Source organism: Phaenicophaeus curvirostris, chromosome 4, assembly GCF_032191515.1.
Source record: "Phaenicophaeus curvirostris isolate KB17595 chromosome 4, BPBGC_Pcur_1.0, whole genome shotgun sequence".
NCBI classification, from domain to species: domain Eukaryota; kingdom Metazoa; phylum Chordata; class Aves; order Cuculiformes; family Cuculidae; genus Phaenicophaeus; species Phaenicophaeus curvirostris.
In genome coordinates, this window is record NC_091395.1 from 76,017,767 (window position 1) to 76,039,321 (window position 21,555).

Genomic DNA, 21,555 nt, shown 5'->3' on the forward strand with positions numbered 1-21,555 from the left:
ATCTCTTGGGTCCTCTTATCAGTTTCAAGCTCATATCAATATTCTCCACTGACAGGTCTCTCAGGTATTCATCACTGAGTGCTGCTTTATCAACACTAGCCAAAATATCTCTACATGGGGTGGACCAGAGTCTTTAAGACTTCTCAAAAAATGCTGTTCTGGGTATGCAGGTGACGTTTTGGAAGGTCCACAGTCTCATTCATCATTTGATCCAAGCAACTTGCCACTCAGACATGATCCAAGGGAAGGACACAGACCAAAATCGCCATCCCAGTTCTAGGCTGTTATCTTAAATGCCAACCGTGGTGTTATAACATAACTAAAGGATAGTAACAAATCCAATGGGAACATAAAAAGCTGGGAGAAAGATTAGAATCATAGATTGACAAAGGCTGCAAAAGACCTCCAAGAACATCTAGTCCAACTGTCAGCCCAGCAGAACTGTGTCTACTAAATGAGGTTGTAAAGTGTCATATCTACATAGTTTTTGAACACTTCCAGGGTTGGCAACTCCACCCCTTGCCTGGGCAGCCTCTTCCAACATTTCACTACTCTTTCAGTAAAGGAACGTTAACATCCAATCTAAGCCTGTCATACAGACCACAGACATTCCCAAGTGCTCTTCTGTGTGGCTTCTGAACCACCCTCTAAATTACTGCGGGGGAACCCATTATAATCATAAGGTGGGAAAAGACCTCCAGGACCATCGAGCCCAACCATTCCTATCTGCCACTAAACCATGACACTGAGCACTTCAACGACCTGCCTTTTAAATACCTTCAGGGATGGTGACTCAACCACCTCCCTGGGCAGGCTGTTCCAGTGCCCAATGACCCTTTCTGTGAATTTTTTTTTCCTGATGTCAAGTCTGAACTTCTCCCCTGGAAAAGCTCGAGGCCATTCCCTCTCGTCCTGTCCCCTGTCACTTGGAAGAAGAGGCCAGCACCCTTCTCTCTACAACCTCCTTTCAGGTAGTTGTAGAGAGCAGTAAGGTCTCTCTTTATTAGACAATATGGAATAAATCCTGCATGAGGTTGCCCATCACACATCCACTGGGCTAAAGCCCAAGACCAAACATTGCCAACCTGCCACTGATGTTCTTCATGGCACTATCACTGCTTCCCTTCAGCGATGGAAGAGCTGGAAAGATGCAACACCCTCAAACTTTGCACCCCCAAGGAGGAGCCCTTCACAGAGACAAAACGGATATTGAAAACCACAGATTCACCCTTTACTAACAATAAATAAGAAACTACTCAATCATCCCTCAATCCTCCAACCTAGTGATTCTGTGATCCCTTACATTTCACTACCAGGAGTAATAAATAGATTTTGCACCTGAACGTCAGGATTAAGAAGACAAACAGAAAGAGGTCAGGGCCATGCACAATTTTCATTTCTATTTTTGTGGTCCCCCTCGTTGGACAAAGCAGGCTGCAAAAGTCTATTTTAGGCAAGCCAGCTAGCTACGGGCATTATTGTCTCTGTCCTCGCACATAGTTAAAGGAGAGCTGCCAGGGGTGACTGACCTTATCTGTTAGGCTGTGCTCCAGGTTCTGCCCAAGGGAAAAACCAAAAAGTCAGCAACGCATCTCCGACATCCCCTGGCAGCCACATCAAGGCGACACGTATATCCCGAATTTCTCAGACGCACGCACACAAGCACGCAGCGTTACTGAACGCGCTACAAGCGACTCGCTGGGAGTTCACTTCCACGTTAGCAACAGTGATGAATTGACAACATTAGACTTGCACTCGTGGCCTCGTGTCAGCACATTCAGTCCCCTGTCAGGGCACAGCGGCACGACTCCGTTTTTCATTTCCCACGATTTAAGAACAACAGGACCCATCCAGGTTTTCTGATGTGAACAAGGAGATTTAATGCTCAGAAGCAAGAAGCACAGCAGGAAATTTGCTGTACTCCAAAGCCGTTTCATCCCAGCTGCCCTTTACATAACATCCCTGACAGCAACCCAGAGAAATGAAATCCCCCATTTGATTCCCCTCCACCTCCTGCTTAGATAACGACATGTTCTGTGCAAAGACAACCCTGAAAATCAACTTAAGATCCCCCTTGCATTCCCTCCCTTGTACAGCTACCCAGTGATTCCCTTAATAGCTGAGAAAACCCAAAAGTGAGGCCACTACTGTATATCTGCAGGATCTCAGGCCACCAGTGGATGCCTGAAGCATCTTAAGAACATATTTTCCTTCGGGATAAAGAAGTGGAAATTAGATAGCACAAACTTTTTGGCTGTGTAGGCATCAGTGTACATTACTTTAGTTCTACATGCACTCCCCAGTGTGTTGGCATGATAAATAAGTTAATAAATAAAAACAGAATGCTACATTAGCACTTCCATGGTTTTCTCAAACCAGATGCTTGCTATTTTCCTAAGTATTTAAGGTCTGGGTTTTTTTTAATTAAGAAAAAGAGCATTTTATTTGGTCTTTCTTCAGGAGTCTGAGCAAATCTAAGCTTCAGCCACTTAGAATCATAAAGTGGTTTGCTTTGAGTTGAAAGGGGCCTTAAAGCCCACCCAGTTCCAACACCCCTGCCACGGGCAAGGACACCTCCCACTGGACCAGGCTGCTTGTGCATTCAACTTGTGTTGAACCACATTGTGAGCAGCAAAAACTGTTCAGCTTTTAGAATCTGTTGTCCTAAAAAAAAAAACCCACAAACACATGAGTACATGGCATGACAGGAGCTTGTTAGGAGCAGTGAAAACACCTCTAACTCATCTCTGGCAACGAGGGATTGCACATGCAGGACCTCAAGAGGATCCTTTGCTTTTTTGCCCTGCCATGGCTCTGTCCAGTCTGGACTAATTCCCCATCATATTTGAGTAATGTTGGTTAAATATTGTTAGATAAGTAATAATTCCTCAACCATCCCATATTCACACAAAAGGGTGGTGGGCTGAGCTGCAGCAGAAAGCCTGAAACCAACTTGGTTCATCCCTTTTAAACCAACACCCAGGTCATAAGAGGTGGGAGCAAGCAGCGCTAAGTTTCTGGAGCAGGTATGATAGGGAGGAAAACCTCACTTTTATAATGCTCAAAGACATCACAGCAGCTGAGCAGGTGAAGAATTTTTGCCTCACACTCCTCTCTCGCCATTGCAAATGAACTAGAGAGGTGTGGACAGCATGGACAGACTGACCAGGTCTCTCGTGCAGAGCCAGAGACAAGATAAGAGTGCTGTGTCACTTGTTACACCCTCCCAACTTCTCAGACACCACAAAAACAATAAGTGGTTTGCTTTTTTTTTTTTTAAAGAAAAAAAAAAAGCTGCAATAGGTTTTAGAATCATAGAATCACCAGGTTGGAAGAGACCCACTGGATCATCGAGTCCAACCATTCCTATCAAACACTAAACCATGTCCCTCAGCGCCTTGTCTACCCGTCCCTTAAACACCTCCAGGGAAGGTGACTCAACCACCTCCCTGGGCAGCCTCTGCCAGGGACCAATGAAATATGTTTTGTCATTAAGTTTAGGGCAGGGCAAAATTGGATTTTTCGCCCGTGCTAAGTTGAGTGATAGAGCCCTCAATACCCCAGGGGAAGCTGCCTTGAACCGAACCCCAGGTGAAACACCTGAAAGGGACAACGCTGCTTCATGAGGAAGCACCAGCACTACACAAACCCCCTTAACCTCCCTTGGATTTGTTAGCGCTGCTTTGAAAACACCCTCAATCAGGAAATTTGGAGGGAGACCATGTCCCCTTTGTAGACCCCCCACCCCCCCCACCTTAGTGTATCTACTTTCCATTAGAGCGTAGGAAGCTTCAGGAGCCCAACATCCCATGCTGACATCAAACTGCTAAAACAGGAGTTATCAGATGGAACGCACGGGTCAGCATTGTGCCTCGAGACATAAAAAGGACCTCGGTATTAATGTGAGGAAATGTGACTATTGTGTGCAGAATGATACCCATTCAGGCCCAGACCACTTGTCTCTGGACGCTACTCTCTCTGGAATATCCTTGGCGCCAGCATCTAGCACTTCTCCTCATCCCCTTAAAGGAAAAAAAAAAAAAGCCATCTCGGCAGGGGCTGGGCCATGAGTTAGTGTCCCGTGTTTTGCTCAGAGCAGCAGCGGTGGGTGTGCACGTGCGTGTCTCCGGAGCGGATTACAGGAAACTGTTGATTCTCTGTATCTAGGCATGATCAATTGTACAGAGGGTGGAACAGGCTTGAACTTCTCCCGAAGCGTAAGTCATGTTCCGTTATTTCCCCCCCAATACACACCCCAACAAAGCCACATCCTGCTTTCCAACTGGCTTTTTGCTGTCCTCGGGATTTTGCTTTCTTCCCCCTAAACAGCTTTAGGCACCCTTCTGCAGCTAAAACTACTGGTACGAGCATCAGCTGCAAGCAACAACACATACTGCAAAAAGTGAGCAGCTACAGCTACACAAGTCCCCAATAAACTGTCTTTTTCCTCAAGTCCTGTGCAAACCCCTCGATTGCAATCTGGGGAAAGTAGAAGGCGGTGAATTGTTTCAAGACCCCAACCTGCAAGAAGAAGGTCCAAAGAATTGTTTTAAACTCTCAAACTACAAGAACGAGGTCCAAACGATGTAAATATTTACCTGCTGGATTTAAGGCAGCTGCCAAGCAGATAAGAACACTGTGACCGACTACAAGGCTGTGGCCCTGCACACTATGCAGACTCACTGCAAGAATTGAGGCTTTCATTGCCTGGCCATCCGCTTTAAGGCTCAGCTGAAACCAAACTTGCTGCACTGATTTGCAGAAATACATATTCTAAGCAAGTGTTTGAATCTCTAGTTCGATGGTTCTGTGACAGGCTGGAGGGATGCAGGTATGTACACCTCCGGGTCAGGCTCCAGATGGATTTATGGAAAAGTCCATGTATGAAAGAGACAGTCAAATTCACATCCAAATAGCATGAAGAGGGAGGATTTAATTCACTTCTAGCCAGGTGAGAGGAAAGCAGTGATAAATCCACATTGTTGCCCAGAGAAATCATGGATGACCCTTCCCTGGAGGTGTTCAAGGCCAGGTTGGATGAGTCTTTGATCAAGCTCATCCAGTGGGAGGTGTCCCTGCCCACGGAAGAGGAATTTGGAACTAGATGGGCTTTAAGGTCCCTTCCAACTCAAACCATTCCATTCTATGAGCCCACAAGCTTCTAGATGGCTAACCTGGTAGCTGTGAAATTAACAGGGCTTGTAGCACACCAGTCTGGAGAGTAAAGAAGCCCCTCCTACCACACACCAAACTCACTGATGCTCATCATCCTTTCTGGTACAAAATCCCAGGGACCAGAGGATCAAGTTGGATTTTCCACCTGCAGCACAGGAAAGGTAACATCTCTGCCCCTGTGTTGGGGGCTCTCTCTCTGATCTCAGGCAAAGCCATTAGGGAGAAGAGACTTTGTTTGGGACAGGAATGTAGTACTGACACCTGCAAAAATACATGCGGCAGGGCACAGATCTAATATTTTACTTGCACGTGATTACTACGATTTAAGTAGAAGTCTCAGTCTTTAAAACCCATGCTGATCTCCCCCCCCCAGAACACAGATCTTGGGTCCAAAAGCATTGAGCTTCAGATAAAGACCCACCTTCACATCAGTGCTACCCATGCTTGCCAAAAACAGAAGACTTGCCACCAAAACCTACACTGGAAGGATGAGAGGCAGAAGAAAATAAAACACTTCGACCAGCAATCACAAGGAAGCAATAAAACACTCAGGAAAAAACCCTCACGTGTCAAGACTGAGAAGCATTTTAGTGCCTGGACACTTGCACTGATTTGGGCTCAATATTCAATGCACCAGTAACCAGTATTAACTAAAAATGAGATATAGGCCACAGCTTGAAGAAATCTAGGGTTTAAGATATCTTGTTTTATACGCATCCGTGTGAACAGCCCAGCATTTTACAACAATGGTTAATTATTAGAGTTTTATGGGCCATGTTATGTTTTGTTGGCTCAACATTTAATTCCACACAGTAATCTTTCAAAAAAATATTACAGTAAAATCCACCCCATTATGCTCATAGTGAGCTGTACATCCAGCACATGGAGATTAACAGCTCGAAAGAATGATGGTGGACTTGTCACCGCGTCTGTAATTCCACTTGCATTGCCTGGCAGCATCCAACCCCTGGGGTATCAACTTCGAATCATAGAAACACCAGGTTGGAAAAGACCCACCAGATCGCCGAGTCCAACCATTCCCATCAATCACTAAACCATGTCCCTCAGCACCTCGTCCACCTGTCTCTTAAACACCTCCAGGGAAGGTGACTCAACCCCCTCCCTGGGCAGCCTCTGCCAGGGACCAATGACCCTTTCCGTGAAATATTTTTTCCTAATGTTCAGCCTAAGCCTCCCCTGGTGGAGCTTGAGGCCATTCCCTCTCGTCCTGTCCCCTGTCACTTGGGAGAAGAGCCCAGCTCCCTCCTCTCCACAACCTCCTTTCAGGTAGTTGGAGAGAGCAATGAAGTCTCCCCTCAGCCTCCTCTTCTCCAGGACAAACACCCCCAGCTCTCTCAGCCGTTCCTCAGAAGGCCTGTTCTCCAGCCCCTTCACCAGCTTCGTTGCTCTTCTCTGGACTCGCTCCAGAGCCTCAACATCCTTCTTGTGGTGAGGGGCCCAGAACCGAACACAGGACTCGAGGAGCGGTTTCACCAGTGCCGAGTCCAGAGGGAGAAGAACCTCCCTGGACCTGCTGGCCACGCCGTGTCTGATCCAAGCCAAGATGCCATTGGCCTTCTTGGCCACCTGGGCCACTGCTGGCTCATGTTCAGTCGCTGTCAACCAACACTCCCAGGTCCCTCTCCTCCAGGCAGCTTTCTAGACAGACTTCTCCCAGTCTGTAGCACTGCTCAGGGTTGTTGTGCCCCAAGTGCAGGACCTGGCATTTGGCCTTGTTAAACCTCCTGCCATTGGTCTCAGCCCAGTGGTCCAGCCTGTTCAGATCCCTTTGGAGCCTCCCGACCCTCCAGCACATCCACCCAGCTTAGTGCCATCTGCAACTTATCCCCTCCAAAGACGGGATTTTGGATCTTTTAGTCCTACACTAAGATAGGCAGCAATCTCACAGCAGCCTGCCAGAAAAGGTCTCCAACAGGAGAGAATCAGGACAACACATCTAGTCAAGAGACCAAACTGTGATACCCAGAACGTGCAGAGATGCACAAACATCATAGAACAGCTACTTATCTTGTTTCAAGTCACCTTAGAGGTTTTTCCGGCAGGAGACTGAATAAATGTATTGAACACAGCAACCGCATCTGACAGAGAAGCAAATCACAGACAGCACTGGAGAGCCCTCTTTGCAGAAGATGGTCCATGGACAGTCCCTTTCTGGCCCGGCAGCATCTGCCCAGCACCCATCCAACACTTCTTGGGGATTGCATGACGCAAGAGGGCAATTAAGACCACCAGCACAAGGAGGTCTTCCAGCTCAAAGGTTTAATTTAGACTGAAGAAAGCAAGGAAATGGTATGAGGACTGAAAGAGGCCATTCCCACATTGGCTTTTCCACTGTGTTTGAAGATCACTGGAGGATCTTGTAGTACCTGAAGCACTAGGCTCACTTGGGGATTAGAAATGAGGTTTTGGGGTGGGATCTTGCATTGCCTAGACAAAACCTGCTTCTTTTCCCCCCTCTGCCTTTCTTTTCAGCTTGCCTTGCTGGAGAGAAGCTGTGCAAGTGCTCAGCACCCAGTTTTGGACTTGATAGGAATGGTTGGACTCGATGATCCAGTGGGACTTCTCCAACCTGGCGATTCTATGAAAACAAAACATCGAGAGAGTAGGAGCAATGCAGGGGTATTTCTTAAAAGCATCCCCTTGCAGAGCTGAAGAGGGAGCAGCACTCCCAGATACACCTCAGCAAGGGCACAGTTAAACCTAATTTCTGGAATGAGCTTCAAAAGCTTGTTAAGAGGGTTTTTGGTTTTTTTTTTTCCAGCAGTTGAGGCTAATTTCATTAGCAGAAGAGCTTAAAGGGCTCATCTCAGCCACTTTCAGTCACCTGAGAAGCCAGCTCTCCAGGAGGATCAGCTATGCCCTCTGCAGCCAGAGACTGATTTAGTATGTATAAAAATCAACTCTGGGAGATGCGTCAGCAAAACCAGCTCTGAGAAAGAGCTGACAGCCTAGATGACTCAAACTCTGGAGTCTGTGGAATCCTGTACCTGATGCTCACAGAAAAGAATCTGTATTTTTGCTACCTGGATCACTTTGATGCCGTCAAAGGAAAAGGTATAAAAAAGAAATCTGATTTCATGCTCATCCTTGTTGAAAGCCTGGACTTTAGTTCTGCCTAAATCCTGTTTCTAAAACCTTTATCCTTGCATCTGAAAGGGGACTCCGGCACATCAGAAGTCCATTTTTCCTCAAAAATCCTGAACATGTCAGCTGAAGAAAAAGGATACAAGTAATACCATCATCACAAACATCAGTGCTTGAGGGAGCTAAGGAAGCCTTTTTTGTCCTGTTTTGAGTGGAAGGGTAAACACTTATAAAAAGCCCAGGATACACAAGGAAAGTCAGCTTCTTCAGACAGAAGAATCCACAGCACTTGCATTCTTCATCTCCAAACAATGCACCCCACGGCATTCAGCCCAGAGTTGTCATAGCAGAGCACAGTTCCCCTTAAATCTTTCAATTAAGATGGCATTTGTAAAATTACAGGCTTGAAAATTGCTAGATATTATTCTTGAATCAGAGCAGTGGCTTTAAGTTAAAAAGTAGACTTCAAGATAGTCAAGAAGTCTGGACCCCACCTATTCTCCATCACCATTTCCAATAATCACTCGCTGTAGATCAATTGAGATTTGCTTGTAATCAAAAAAATAACTTCGAGCAAGCTTAAAGGCCCCTCTGATGCTGTGACACCAAGGATAATCCAGAGCTCTTGCATTTATTCTCCAAAGCAGTCAGTGCCCACGCAGGCAGGCTCCAGGCTGCCTCCAGCTGCTGAGATGAAACTCAGGCTGCTGCCATGTCCCAGAGCTGAGATTTCCCAGGCACACAGCAAGAAAGCCAGGTTTTCCTAGTCCTCCCTCCTTCACTATTTAGCATGTACATTGGGGAGGATGCTAAAATGGTGTGCTAGAGGCAAAAGCAACCTCTAGAGCAATGTAGGGATTTTATTCCTCGATACCAAGCATTTCAGACACCTTCACAACTGGCGTCAGCTCTGCTGTTTGGAATTGCTGAATCACATCCTAGAATCGCTAGGTTGGAAAAGACCTTTGAGATCATCAAGTCCAACTGTACCTGTCCTACTGTATTACTAAACCATATTCCTAAGCACTTCACGTATCCATCTTTTAAATCCCTCGAGGGATGGTGACTCTACCACCTATCTGGGCAGCCTCTGCCAGGGCCTGAAGTCTCCCCCAACCCTGCTCCCCACTGTTGGGCAAAGTTTCTAAACGACGCTGCCTTAGCAGGGAGTACACAAAGAACAGAGCTCTGGGCTGATGTGTCCATCCGCAGCATGACTGCATCTTCGTTCTCAGCTAGTTCCTTTGAGGAGCAGCACACCACCAGCAGAACCAGATGAAAAAAGTCCTTCCACCAAATCATGGAGCCTTCTCTGCCACTTGCTTTTCATAGAATCACCAGCTTGGAAAAGAGTCACCAGATCATCGAGTCCAACCATTCCCATCAATCACTAAACCATGTCCCTCAGCATCTCGTCCACCTGTCCCTTAAACCCCTCCAGGGAAGGTGACTCAACCACCTCCCTGGGCAGCCTCTGCCAGGGACCAATGACCCTTTCCATGAAAAATTTTTCCTTATGTCCAGTCTAAACCTCCCGTGGCGGAGTTTGAGGCCATTCCCTCTCATCCTGTCCCCTGTCCCTTGGGAGAAAAGCCCAGCTCCCTCCACTCCACAACCTCCTTTCAGGGAGTTGGAGAGAGCAATGAGGTCTCCCCTCAGCCTCCTCTTCTCCAAGCTGAACACCCCCAGCTCTCTCAGCCGCTCCTCATAAGGCCTGTTTTCTAGCCCCTTCCCCAGCTTCGTTGCTCTTCTCTGGACTCGCTCCAGAGCCTCAACATCCTTCTTGTGGTGAGGGGCTCTCATCTACCCCAGCTCCCCAAAACACCCCAGAACCACAGGCACCAACGTAATCATCCTTCCCTGCATAAAGGTGCCTTGTAGCAGGCACAGATCCCACTAAAGCATATCTGGGGGAGCTTGGCCCTTGAGCCATCACCCAGACCGACCAGTCTATGTTTATAAACAGCATATAAGACAATAGCGCTTCCTCATACTGTGGGCATAGCTGTGTGCACTTTATCTCCATCACAGGTGCTTAACATGCTGCTTCTTTTTCCCCATTTGTGCTGTCTGCCTCAACACAGGAGGCACAGAAATTGCTTACCTCCAGCCTGAATGAAAAAGCCCAAAAAGCATGCATCCAACACCAAAAACTCCCTCTATGCTCTTTCTCTCCTTGCAGCTGCTGCTGGAGATGAGCGACTGGCTGGGGTGATCCACAGCACCGACTCACCTCTAGCATTTAAATGAAAATGTGATCAGAAAAAAAACCAAACTCTCTGCCGTGGGAAGCCCCAGAGCCACATTAGAGTTATCCACAGGGACCACATGTACCAAAAATCCTGTTTTCTCACTAGAAATGGCTCTCCTCCAGCAACGAGGACACAGCAACGAGAGCAGCTGCAAGGGCCCAAGCCCCAAACTTAGGGTATTTTAATGAAAAGGAGAGAAAGGAGTGGCTGAAAATATGTTCAGCAGCCACAATTCCATCAGGTTTCCCAAAAATCACCCCATAATTCCACCACAAATCACATCGCTGTTTCAGAGCGGGGAGATCACTCACCAGTGGCGTTTGGTGGCACCTCCAGGTTGACATTGACAAAGAAGCGGATGCTGTCTCCTGAGACGATGGAGGAGTTCACCGCATCAAAGAGCTCCTCGCCCCCAGTCTCCTCCTTGGTCTCACAGCCATCGTCCGTGTCGCACTTGAGGTACCCTGCCAAGGAAATGAGGACAGTTAGTGGGCTGCATCCAGGTGCGGGCGTATCAAAGCTCTCCATGATCAATGTGTGAGTAGCTTTCTGAGTGGCTTCTGTTATGCTTTCACCTGGCAAGGGCTCAAAATGATCAGTAATTAGCTGTGCACATTTTGTGATGGCCTCAGGTGCGTGTCCGAAGGGCACTCCAAAGCCTGGCCAGGTGACAACACGGGCTTCACGTGCCAGCCTGCTCACCAAGTCAACAGTGGCAAACTCAACCATCAACACCTTGCTCAGATAAAAAAATAAACAGGATGGAAACTCCAACTAGAAGCCATAAAAAAATACCAAGCAGTAACTCAAGAAGCAAGAGCTGTACCACAGCCCCAGCCCACCCAAAACCCAACACACTTATCAGCAGCGCAGCTGTTTCCATTGCGATTCAGCAATTTGAAACTGAGGGGGGAGAAGGAAAGAAGTCTCCTAGGAGACACCCGATATGGATGGACAGACCCACAGCTCCCAGTGGGGCAGAGGAGCAGGTTACAGGAGGCAGCAGCACCAAGAAAGCAAGATACATTCCTTAATTACAGCAGACAACTCCTTAGAATTTCACAACGCTTCTAATTAGAGTTTAACCTAGCCGCACTCAACAGCAAGCTGGTTCACTGCAACGTTCTATTACGAAGCAGCTGGAGGACTCTTGTGGTGTGCTCATGTATCACAGATAATTAGGAGAATTAAGGACATTATAGAATGCCAATTTTTACATTACCAGGATTATTCAGCAGCTTCTCCCCGTCTTCTGACAAGTCTTTTATGCCTAATTTGAAGCAGGAGGGATATATTTCATTAATTTGCTTTAGGCACCACAGCAAAATGAAAAGGGTGAGCTTCGAGTCGGAGGCTTGAATGGAAACTTAAATATTGATAGCTTTTTTTTAAAGCCTCATATAAGTAAGCGTAGAGGCAGCAGCAGCCGAAAGCAGCGCACACAGTCTTGGAGGTATCTCAATCTGACAGCTCGTCACCAAAAAAAAAAAAAAAAAAAAAACCCTGAACAGGGAGGGCACAAACAGGAACTCAGCGACGCAGGACAGGGGCTGCAGCGCTTCCTGCTGCGGGTGACGCGCTGATGGACACTCATCCCAAGCACTCGCCATCTCCCTAAGAGGGCTCAGAGGGTGACAGAGGCTCCAGCCTTCAGGTAACGCCTGAGCTGCATGGAAAATGCACCAAGAAACTCAGATTAATCCTCCTCCGTCGTCTACCTGCTTGACAAGAATATATGTGACTCAGTCCTATCAGGACTGCTCTGAAAGCTTCAAAAAGCATCCAAGCTGCTGCTCTTCCCAACCAGCAAAATGCACCAAGGGGGCTGTGCTCTGCTGCTGCTAGAGCTTAGCCAGCTGTCTCCATCACTGCATACCAGAAACTTGTCCAAAATAGCCAGAAAGAAGTGAGATTGGGAGCACACAAGCAATATCCAAAGTATCATGGCACCGTGGGCACCACCAGGTATGAAGCATCTGCACAAGGGCTGGCAGATGCGCCAAGACGGAGAGTCAGTCTATGTCCTGGAGGAATAGACAGCAACCAGGCAGGGTACCTGTTGGCTTTGGAAAAACTACAAAGCCCCATGCAAGCATCTTCATGGCAAGCAATGCATCAGACCTAGGGTTTGGTTCTTCTGAAACACACGATGGACACCACAACCTCTCCTCAGCAAAGCAGAACCTCCACACCAGTGCTGAGAGCCCCCTGCTAATAACAGCTCGAGCTGCCTTGTAAAGCACAATCAGCCTGGTGTGGGCTAAAATCCATGATCCCAACTTTTCCATCTCATCCGTACCCAGGACTGAAGCACCAGAGAAGTCGTCACAACAGGTCTGTGCTTCTCCATCCTTCCCTCTTGATGTGTCAGATGGGAGGCACGTAGGGCAAATATGGTTAGAGCACCCAGCTCAGAACACGGGTGAGGGTTTTCCCCACTGTCCTACTGCAATTATGACACAGATGGGTAAAAGCCAAGCAGGGAAAACTGTTTATTCGCTTCCCAAGCCTTCTGGAACTGGTTTGATGTGAGCACAGCAGTGATGAGCTGTAAAAACAGAGAGAGCTGGAGACAGGAGAGAAGCAGCGCAGGAGCTGGAAGAAGGGCAAGGGTGGAGTAAGATCAGAGGGTTGGGCAGAGGTCAGCGAGGACTCTGGCAAGGGAAGCATCCTCTGTTCCTCCCTCTTTAGGGGAGGAAAGAGCAGAACAAAAGGCAGCAGAGCCTCATGTCCCTTGGGCAAGGGACGAACAAAACACTCGGCTTGCAAATAATCCCAAACCTGAGCTGTGCAGGAACTGCACTCCCGGGCAGGTGTCTGCTTTGCCACTAAATCACCTCAAGCCTTCGAACCACTCCTGTTTTGAATCCTCCAGCCTATTAGTCTGCCAGGCATTTTAAAATGCAAGCAACTTACATCTGTCAAACGCAGGGTCACTTTGAGGTGAGAAGATGAGCTGTGTGCATGGCAGATGCACCCTTCATCTCAGAGCATGGCTCAATAGCTGCCTCCAGCCCTGGCAGCTGTTCCTCCCCCATCATCTGATGATTGTTGAGTGCCACCCCTGCTGTTTAAAGGGCAGCAGATGCCACAAGCGACAGCAGAAGCCGTTCAGCTCCTCTGAAATTTTGATGGGTGCTTCACAGAAGTTTAGAGCAGAATCTGATGGGGATGTTGCACAATTTCTGTAAATACCAACCAGGTTTCCGTATGGAAGCATAACTTCAGGAAAACTCCAGCCTGTGCTATGAACAGTTGCTCCAGGAGGTGGAAGGAGGCACAGACACCTTTGCATACTGCCCCAAAGTGGCTGGGGAAGAGCTTAAGATCCACAAAATAGCATGTGTCTCCCACCTCTATCGCTGCAGATTGACACCTCCATGTGAAGGCATCTACTGACGTGCCAGGAGATACATGGCAGGATGAGTCAGACCTCTGAGCACAAGTGCCACTTCAGCTGAAATACAAACTAAAAGCACCACAGAAGAGAGATTTTGCTGAGTAGGAGGCGCGAGTAGGGAAGCGAATTAACATTAGCCAAGAAGATCAAAGCATCCCTCCTGCACCTTGAAGAACACCTTGTGGTCAGGACGATCTCTCAGACCACTCCACAGGACTCCTCTCATAGCAAACAGAAAAGGAAAAGCATTAGAAGTGCATGAGGTCAAGCACAGCAGGCATCATCCTTTCAGTCCTGCAGAACAAAATCAACTCCCCACCCTGTGCAGCCGTAAGCAGCAGACGCCTTGACCCCAAGTCCTTCTGTACCTCAGCCCATCACAAAAGCAACATAAAAACAAACCATCCCCCCATGCTATTCAGGTGCTGGGAAGGAAGAAAAACGCAGTTTCTCTTGCCATTCCCCTCTAAAGCATCACCCTTTTCCCTGTAATTCATGCCTGGCCCATACCTTGCTCCAATATCTTAATACCCACCACCTTCTCAAATCCTTGCTCTCTCCTTGCTCCCCACCACCTTCTCAAATCCACTTCCTCTCTCCAATCCTACTGCTATCACAACCCTCTTGCAAATCTAACAAGGTGCTTGCCCTGCAGCTATTTTGCTTTTGAGCTGAGTTTTAAGAGCCCAGGGCTCTGTCTGGAAGAGCAGTGAACTCAACTGCAGCAATCAGAGGTGGCATTACCTCTCCCTCCTTTGCCTTAGTGGCAGCTGCAGCTGGGGTAATAAAATCAGCAGAGTAGTAGTTAGCAGAAAACACAGCTTCAGCCACATCATATACGTTCCCTAGGAAAGCTTAATTGCTCTGTGGGAGCAGCATTCATAGCCCAGGGGCTACAGACCTCTCCAAGAAAGCCGAAGTCTTAATCATCAAACTCAATTTCCTGGGAGAAAAACAGGTATATTACTAACAACATCTCGCATCCCAGTTTGAGACTTAGCCAGATGCAGCCCCAGCATGACCTCTTGGTTTGCCTCGGAGGAGACAAAGCCAATCATGGTATTTTAATCAACATCTATATCTGCAAGCTTACACACTAACCAGAAGGTGAGGAGTGCAAGTCCATCTAGCTGCACTTAGCTGCAGACAAGGAAGAACAGCAAGCCAAAACATTCATGAAAGTTTTTGGTGGCAAGATTAAGTATTCTTCCTTTTGGGTTTACCTTGCAGAGTTCCAGGCACGCACATGCAACACTTTTTTTGTTTAGGCAGGTAAACCAGCAGCAGCAGTTTAGCACAAACTACACAGATAAGTTTAAGGCACTTCTTGAGCATCATGAGGTAGAGGAACAGGTTGCCCAGAGAAGTCAGAGATGCCCAGTCTGTGGAAGTGTTCAAAACCAAGTTGAAAGGGCTTTGAGCAGCCTGATTCTGTGGGAAGTGTCCCTGCCCATGGCAGGTGGGGTGGAACTAGATGGGCTTTAATCATAGAGTCACCAGGTTGGAAGAGACCCACCGGATAATCAAGTCCAACCATTCCCACCAATCACTAAACCACGACCCTCAGCACCTCGTCCACCCGTCCCTTAAACACCTCCAGGGAAGGGGACTCAACCATCTCCCTGGGCAGCCTGTTCCAGTGCCCAATGACCCTTTCTGTAGTTGTAGAGAGCAATTAGGTCTCCCCTCTGAACCAAACAATTCTACACTATTCACATACCTAGATTAGGAGGGCAAAGTAGGAAAGCCAAGATCAAACTTTGTCAAAAGCTATAGACCCCTGACAAGAGCCTACAAAACTTGCTGGCTTTATTTCTGAAGAACCAGAAACATCATATTAACAGTGAATACTCAAGCCAGTTTGCTGGAAACCACCTCAACTTCCAAGACAGTCTTTATCACAACTCTGGAAATTTATAGCACCTGTTTGTAAACAGCAATGCCTATTCCCTCAGCCAAATCCAAACCTCAGTTTCAAGAATCATGGGGCAGCACCTGCTCTTTTTCAGAAGCAGTAGTTGCCCCCTCCCACAAAATCTTTGGAAAGCCAGAAAGCTGAATTTACAATCAAAGAGCTCTTTAGAGATCATACAATTCACAACTCAACTCTATCAGCTAGCCATACCGAAAGCCACCTCAGATTTCTCAAAGGAGTTTTTAGGCACAGAAGGCAGTAAAAAGAAGGACAACCCTTTCCACCAGTTTCACAAAATCTGAGGATCAGGTTGTTCAGAGCCCCATCCAACCTGGCCTTAAACACCTCCAGGGATGGGGCAGCCACAACTTCTCTGGGCAACCTGGGCCAGGGCCTCCCCACCCTCACAGGAAAACATTTCTTCCTAAGATCTCATCTCAATCTCCCCTCTTTCAGCTTAAAAACATTCCCCCTTGTCCTATCCCTTCATTCCTTGATCAAGAGCCTTGTTTTGGAAGAGCCAAGGAGCTATTTGCATCCACTTTCTCAAGTGGCATGTTCTCAAGGACATCAGAATTGATAATTGCACATGTTCCATAGCTTCTAAACGTAAGGGAGCATCAACTGGGACACGAAGAGAACCCTGAAACCAAGTCCGGTGGTTGAAGCATCCCACTGCTCAGCTATAATACAGCAGTAAGGTTCTCTAGAGAGAATTAAGCCCTGTATCTGCCTAGAAGCTAATCATGATACTGGCATTAAGTTCAAGTCAGCTTCATCCAGTTTTTCCACTCCTGTGGATTTTCACGTTGCTGTAACCAACAATAGGCACTAATTTGCAAGAAAGGCATGAGGTTTTAATTAACCTCAGCTAAAGTAATCAACCTGAGCTTTAAGCTATACAAAGATTTGCTTTGTTCCTCAAGTACTGCAGGCTTGCAGATTCACTGAATCTCTCAGAAAATACCCAAATTCCCAACGTTAGGTGCAAAAGGAAACTTCACTAATAAAGAAGCCTCTGTCTCCATTTCGACCTTTACACTCTGCACAAAAACACAGCCTCATGATGCCTCCAAAGGTTAGACAACCTTATGGTTAATATCAGCAGGGATAAAGCAACCCAAGCTCTCAGGAGAGACTGGAAAGAACTTTGTACAAGTGTTATGAATTCTCCGCTCTACACAGCATTCAAGAAAGAAGGGTTTAAACAGCATCCTGCTCTCACACTAACAAAGGAACACCTCATGCCCATTTCAACATCACCTACGTATGAAAATAGCTCTTCTTTTTCAGACAAAGAGAGCAATTGCACGGGTAGAACAGCATCCTTAGAAACAAAATCATAAAGGTTGGAAAAGATCTTTGAAATCATCAAGTCCAGCCACCAGCCAAACACCAATGTGCCTACTAAACTACATCCCAAAGTGCCACAGCTACAAATTTTGTGAACCTCTCCAGGGATGGAGGCTCCATCACTGCCCTGGGCAGCCTCTTCCAGTGCTTCACCACTCTTCCAGTAAAGACATTTTTCCCAATACCCATCTCAACCTCCCCTAGTACAACTTGAGACAATTTACTTTGATCCTATCACTTGTTACTAGGGAGAAGAGACCAACACTCACCTCTCTACCATCTCCTTTCAGGGAGTTGCAGAGAGTGATGAGTTTGCCCCTCAGACTCCTTTTCTCCAGGCTAAGCAACCCCAGTTCCCTCAGCAGCTCCTCATAAGACTTGCTCTCCAACCCCTTCACCAGTTCTGTTGACCCCTTCTCAGCCTACTGAAGTATTCGTTTAAATTTTACATGTTCCTGCTGAGGTTACACTTCAAAGAGAATTATTTTCAATCACACAAGTCTAAAATTCCTAACAATTACCCCATTTCATAGAACAAGAACCATCTCACTACTGTAGTCAGAGCAATACCCTCTAACTGTTGCTATGCAGTCACATATTGCAAAGCTGTTTCCCCACAAAATTAAAAATTTAAGCCACGGAGATTAAATAAAGGTTCTATACACAGCTGGGATTTTTGCTAGAAATTTAAGCTTCTCCTTTGGTTCACAGTTGAGAGACTCCTTGGCAAGGCTCACTAATTTTGTCCTAAGGAGATTTACCCATCGTGAGACGGGCAGCCACACGTGGACCAGGTTTATGCCAGCACAGCAGAAAACTATGAAGGAAGGTAGGGGTTGTCCAGACTGTGCTGTTGGACTGCTGAGGGTTTGCTGCTGACAACTAATTGGCAAGAGGTGTCCCAGGAGCTTACCTTCCATGCTTTTGTTAGACCTCCTTTGTTAAACCAAACATCATGGGTTGGCACGGGTAGACTAATGACTTCTCAGGGTCATCTAGTTGGGATTTAAGGAAGTGACTTTCAATACTGGCCACTCCACAAAGAGCTTAGAGGGCAGAAGAGCTGGGGAAGTGTTGAATGATGCTTCTTGGCTCTTGAACAGTCACTAGGAACCCATTAGATGTGGGCGTTTGTAGCCTTGTGGAGTAAACGGCCACATATCATGGAGATGTCAATCCATTACTTAAGCTAGAAATTAAGAGTGTTTCAAGACCACAGCTCAGACCACTCTCCTTTTGGAAAATAGAGATAGAAAGTGCCTGGCAGGTGGAGTCACTAAGACCAGACCTCCATCCTTTAAGTATCTGATCCCTCCACTACTGGCAAACTATAACTTCAGTCGCGTGTTCCCAACTCTCCTTCAAGTCAGTCTTTTGTTATGAAGAGCCAGATGGAAACGACGTTTCCCCTGACACTTCAGTAATAATTCATAACAGAACCGAAAGAACTGATTTGCTACAAAAAAGAGACACCCAAGCACTTTTGAATTAATTCCAGTATTGTATTTTGCAGCCAGATTTCTAGGAAATGTTGTGAATAATCCAAGTAATTCAGTGGGGCTTTGTTTTCACGTTTTTGTTTTGTTTTTACAAAACAGAGCAACACGTGGAGCTTCAGTTCTGTAAAAGAACCCACAAAAATCAAGAGCGTTCATTTTATTATGCATCTCCTGATACAGTTCTCAAAGAAAAATCCATGAGACATGCAAGCCACCCTCTTGGGCTCTCCCAAGGTAGTAGCAGCATATATCCTGCTGGTAAACCAGGCATCTCATGGGGAAAACCCATTTCAGAAGCATTTGTTTTGCAAAAACTCTTAGATTAAACTCCCAGTTAGGCAAACAATTCTAAAAACCTCACACCATGCATACCAAATGGAACTGCAAACTGAAATACAAAACCAAGCAAATAAAAATATATCCAAGCACCCCAAGCAACACAATTGCAATTTATTGTGACAACAAAACCAATTAGTAAGTCAGAGGAGACCAAGCAATGAGGGATTTGCTCTGGAGGAGCAAAGTTGACACTACAATCTCTGCTGCATTGTTTTAAAGCTGGATCAACAATTTGGATATCACCAGCACTGTGCTAGGACTCCTTTCTTTGGATTTTGCTAGAGGAACTAGCAAAATCTTCATTTTTTTTTTTTTTTGCCTTATCAGAGGAAGTTCTTCGGTCAATTAAAAAGCTAATCCCACACTGGCAAAATTTAATCACTTGCAGCTAATACCAATACCCTTAGAATTAATCCACTTGCCACAGGCACTCCACCACCAAAGGGGGACGCAAGAGGCTGAGAGCCAAGAGAATGCGAGGCCCAACGAGTAATTATTCTGAACATTGATTGCCAAGCTACATTTCATCAGGACCCCAATTACCTTCAGGTTCGGATTAGGGCTACGCAATCATCTCAGTAGTCACTTATATCCTCCAAGAAGAAAATTCATTTGACAAAACTTTGCTGAAGATTCAAGTGACTCAGACACAGTCTGCTCAAGGGGCTGACTATGACGACACCACAGAATCGTTAAGATTGGAAAAGATCTCTAAGATCATCCAGTCCAACACCACGGTGGCTACTAAACAGCGTCGTGAAGCACCACATCTACACGCACCCTCCACCACTGCCCTGGGCAGCCTGTTCCAATGCTTCACCACTCTCGCAGTAAAGAAATTTTTCCTAACATCCCATTTGAACCTCCCTGGCCCAAGTTTGGGGCCAAACAAATAAAACTATGGATTTTCATCAATGTCAGAAGACAATTATTAAAAGTGACAATACACATGGATTACAGACAGAACATGCCACCGTACCTGCTACCACCACACTCTTCATCAGAAACTCCTAAACAGCCAGGCACAAACTTAATTCCTTATTTTTCCTCTCAATATTGCATCTATAGAGCAAGCTAAACTGACTTTTTTTAATCCCCTGGTCATACTGCCTGTGTTCAACTTCCACCACACACTAGAGGCCACAGAAGTGGTGGCTCACAGTCAGGTTGTTCCAGCACTAGGGCAATTATGCTGGCAACTGGAACTTGTGGCTGAAGACATTGGCTCCTTTGATTAACTTTCCAGGATTTTAGTCAGGTAAAAGGTTATCAAATAGCTTGGTACATGGCTGGAAGCCTATGAGCTTCCAGAATAGCCATCTACTAGCACTCATTCACTACAGAACTCCCCTTGGTCTCTCCTCGGAGCTCAAGTCCAACTGTCAGCCCAACCTCAGTAATTAACAGAGCTACAAAACATTAAATGCTTCAGTAAGGGTGGTTTTCTTTTTATATGAACAGTAAATATCCAGGAGATTCTTACAACGCACTGCTTCGGTGCTGCAAAATCACCCTTGATACGATAATTTAAGCTAAAACTCAAGTCTCAGCTTTTAAGTTTTAGCATTGCTGCAGCCTCTATTGAGAGCACAATAAGGGTAAGAAAAGTCAGCTGGCAAAGACAAAAACTATGAACAGAGCCTCAGATAAGGTCAGAAACAAAAACATCCTAATTACTGAAGATACAGAAAACCATATGCATATGCAAGATCACAGGAGGAGATAGTGGGAAAGCTCAACTATGCAAAGGGCAATAGTATCAAAAGATGTTCCTCTACTGAGAGAGGAGGGAAATTGAAGCAGGAGGGAAATTGAAGCCCGAAGGTAATCAAAAGAAGATTATTTTTTCTTTGCTCCTCCTCCCCTTGTGGTTTGGCTTTTTTATTTTAATAGTGAGGCAAGAGCATCTCTTGGTCTCCATAACGAACTGGCAGATCTGAACAAGCAGTGTCAAGAAACAGCTTGGTGATGATGCAGCTTCACTTCAAAACAAGCACTGCTGGAACTATGTGAAAAGGTAACTTATTTCTCTGTACTTTCCTCTAGCTCTGATGAGGGTTTTGGATAAGCCTTCAGAGAATCAAAGCACTGCCTCACAGAGGGATGCGAATATTCACACTGGCAACCCTCGAGATGTGCTGTCCGTATACTCTTTGCAGAAACACAGAAGCCCTCAGTTAAATCAAGCAGTAGAAGGTGACTCATCACTCAACAGCAACTGAACTTTCAAAAAAGGTCAGTTTGTAATGAGGAACAAGAATGACAGCAGATCTGAGTGTGAAATAACCAAGAAATCCACTGTTTATTTCAATCGCAATGAAGACAGCATTCAATACTGCGTGCAGGCTGAAGAAGAACTTGCAAGTAACCTTCCCCTCCTTCCCCCAAACAAGGGAGCACAAGAATAAAAAAAAAAAAAAGCATATAGAGTTTCATGAAATCCTTAATGGTAGCTGTAATGCACCATCTCCTTAAGACAAAGGAAGAAGCTGAGTAATAACACAAACAGGGCAGAAA

General features: G+C 46.3%; 1 protein-coding gene across 6 annotated transcripts in view; it reads right to left on the bottom strand.

Annotated features, from left to right (window-relative positions):
- SLC4A11 (solute carrier family 4 member 11) overlaps positions 1–21,555 on the bottom strand; it is a 114,354-nt gene that overhangs the window by 69,837 nt on the left and 22,962 nt on the right. For all 6 annotated transcript variants that reach the window (XM_069856619.1, XM_069856617.1, XM_069856616.1 and 3 more), the window contains one exon: positions 10,844–10,996. In XM_069856619.1, coding sequence (XP_069712720.1) covers positions 10,844–10,996 — 153 coding nt within the window. The remainder of the gene's footprint in view (positions 1–10,843; positions 10,997–21,555) is intronic.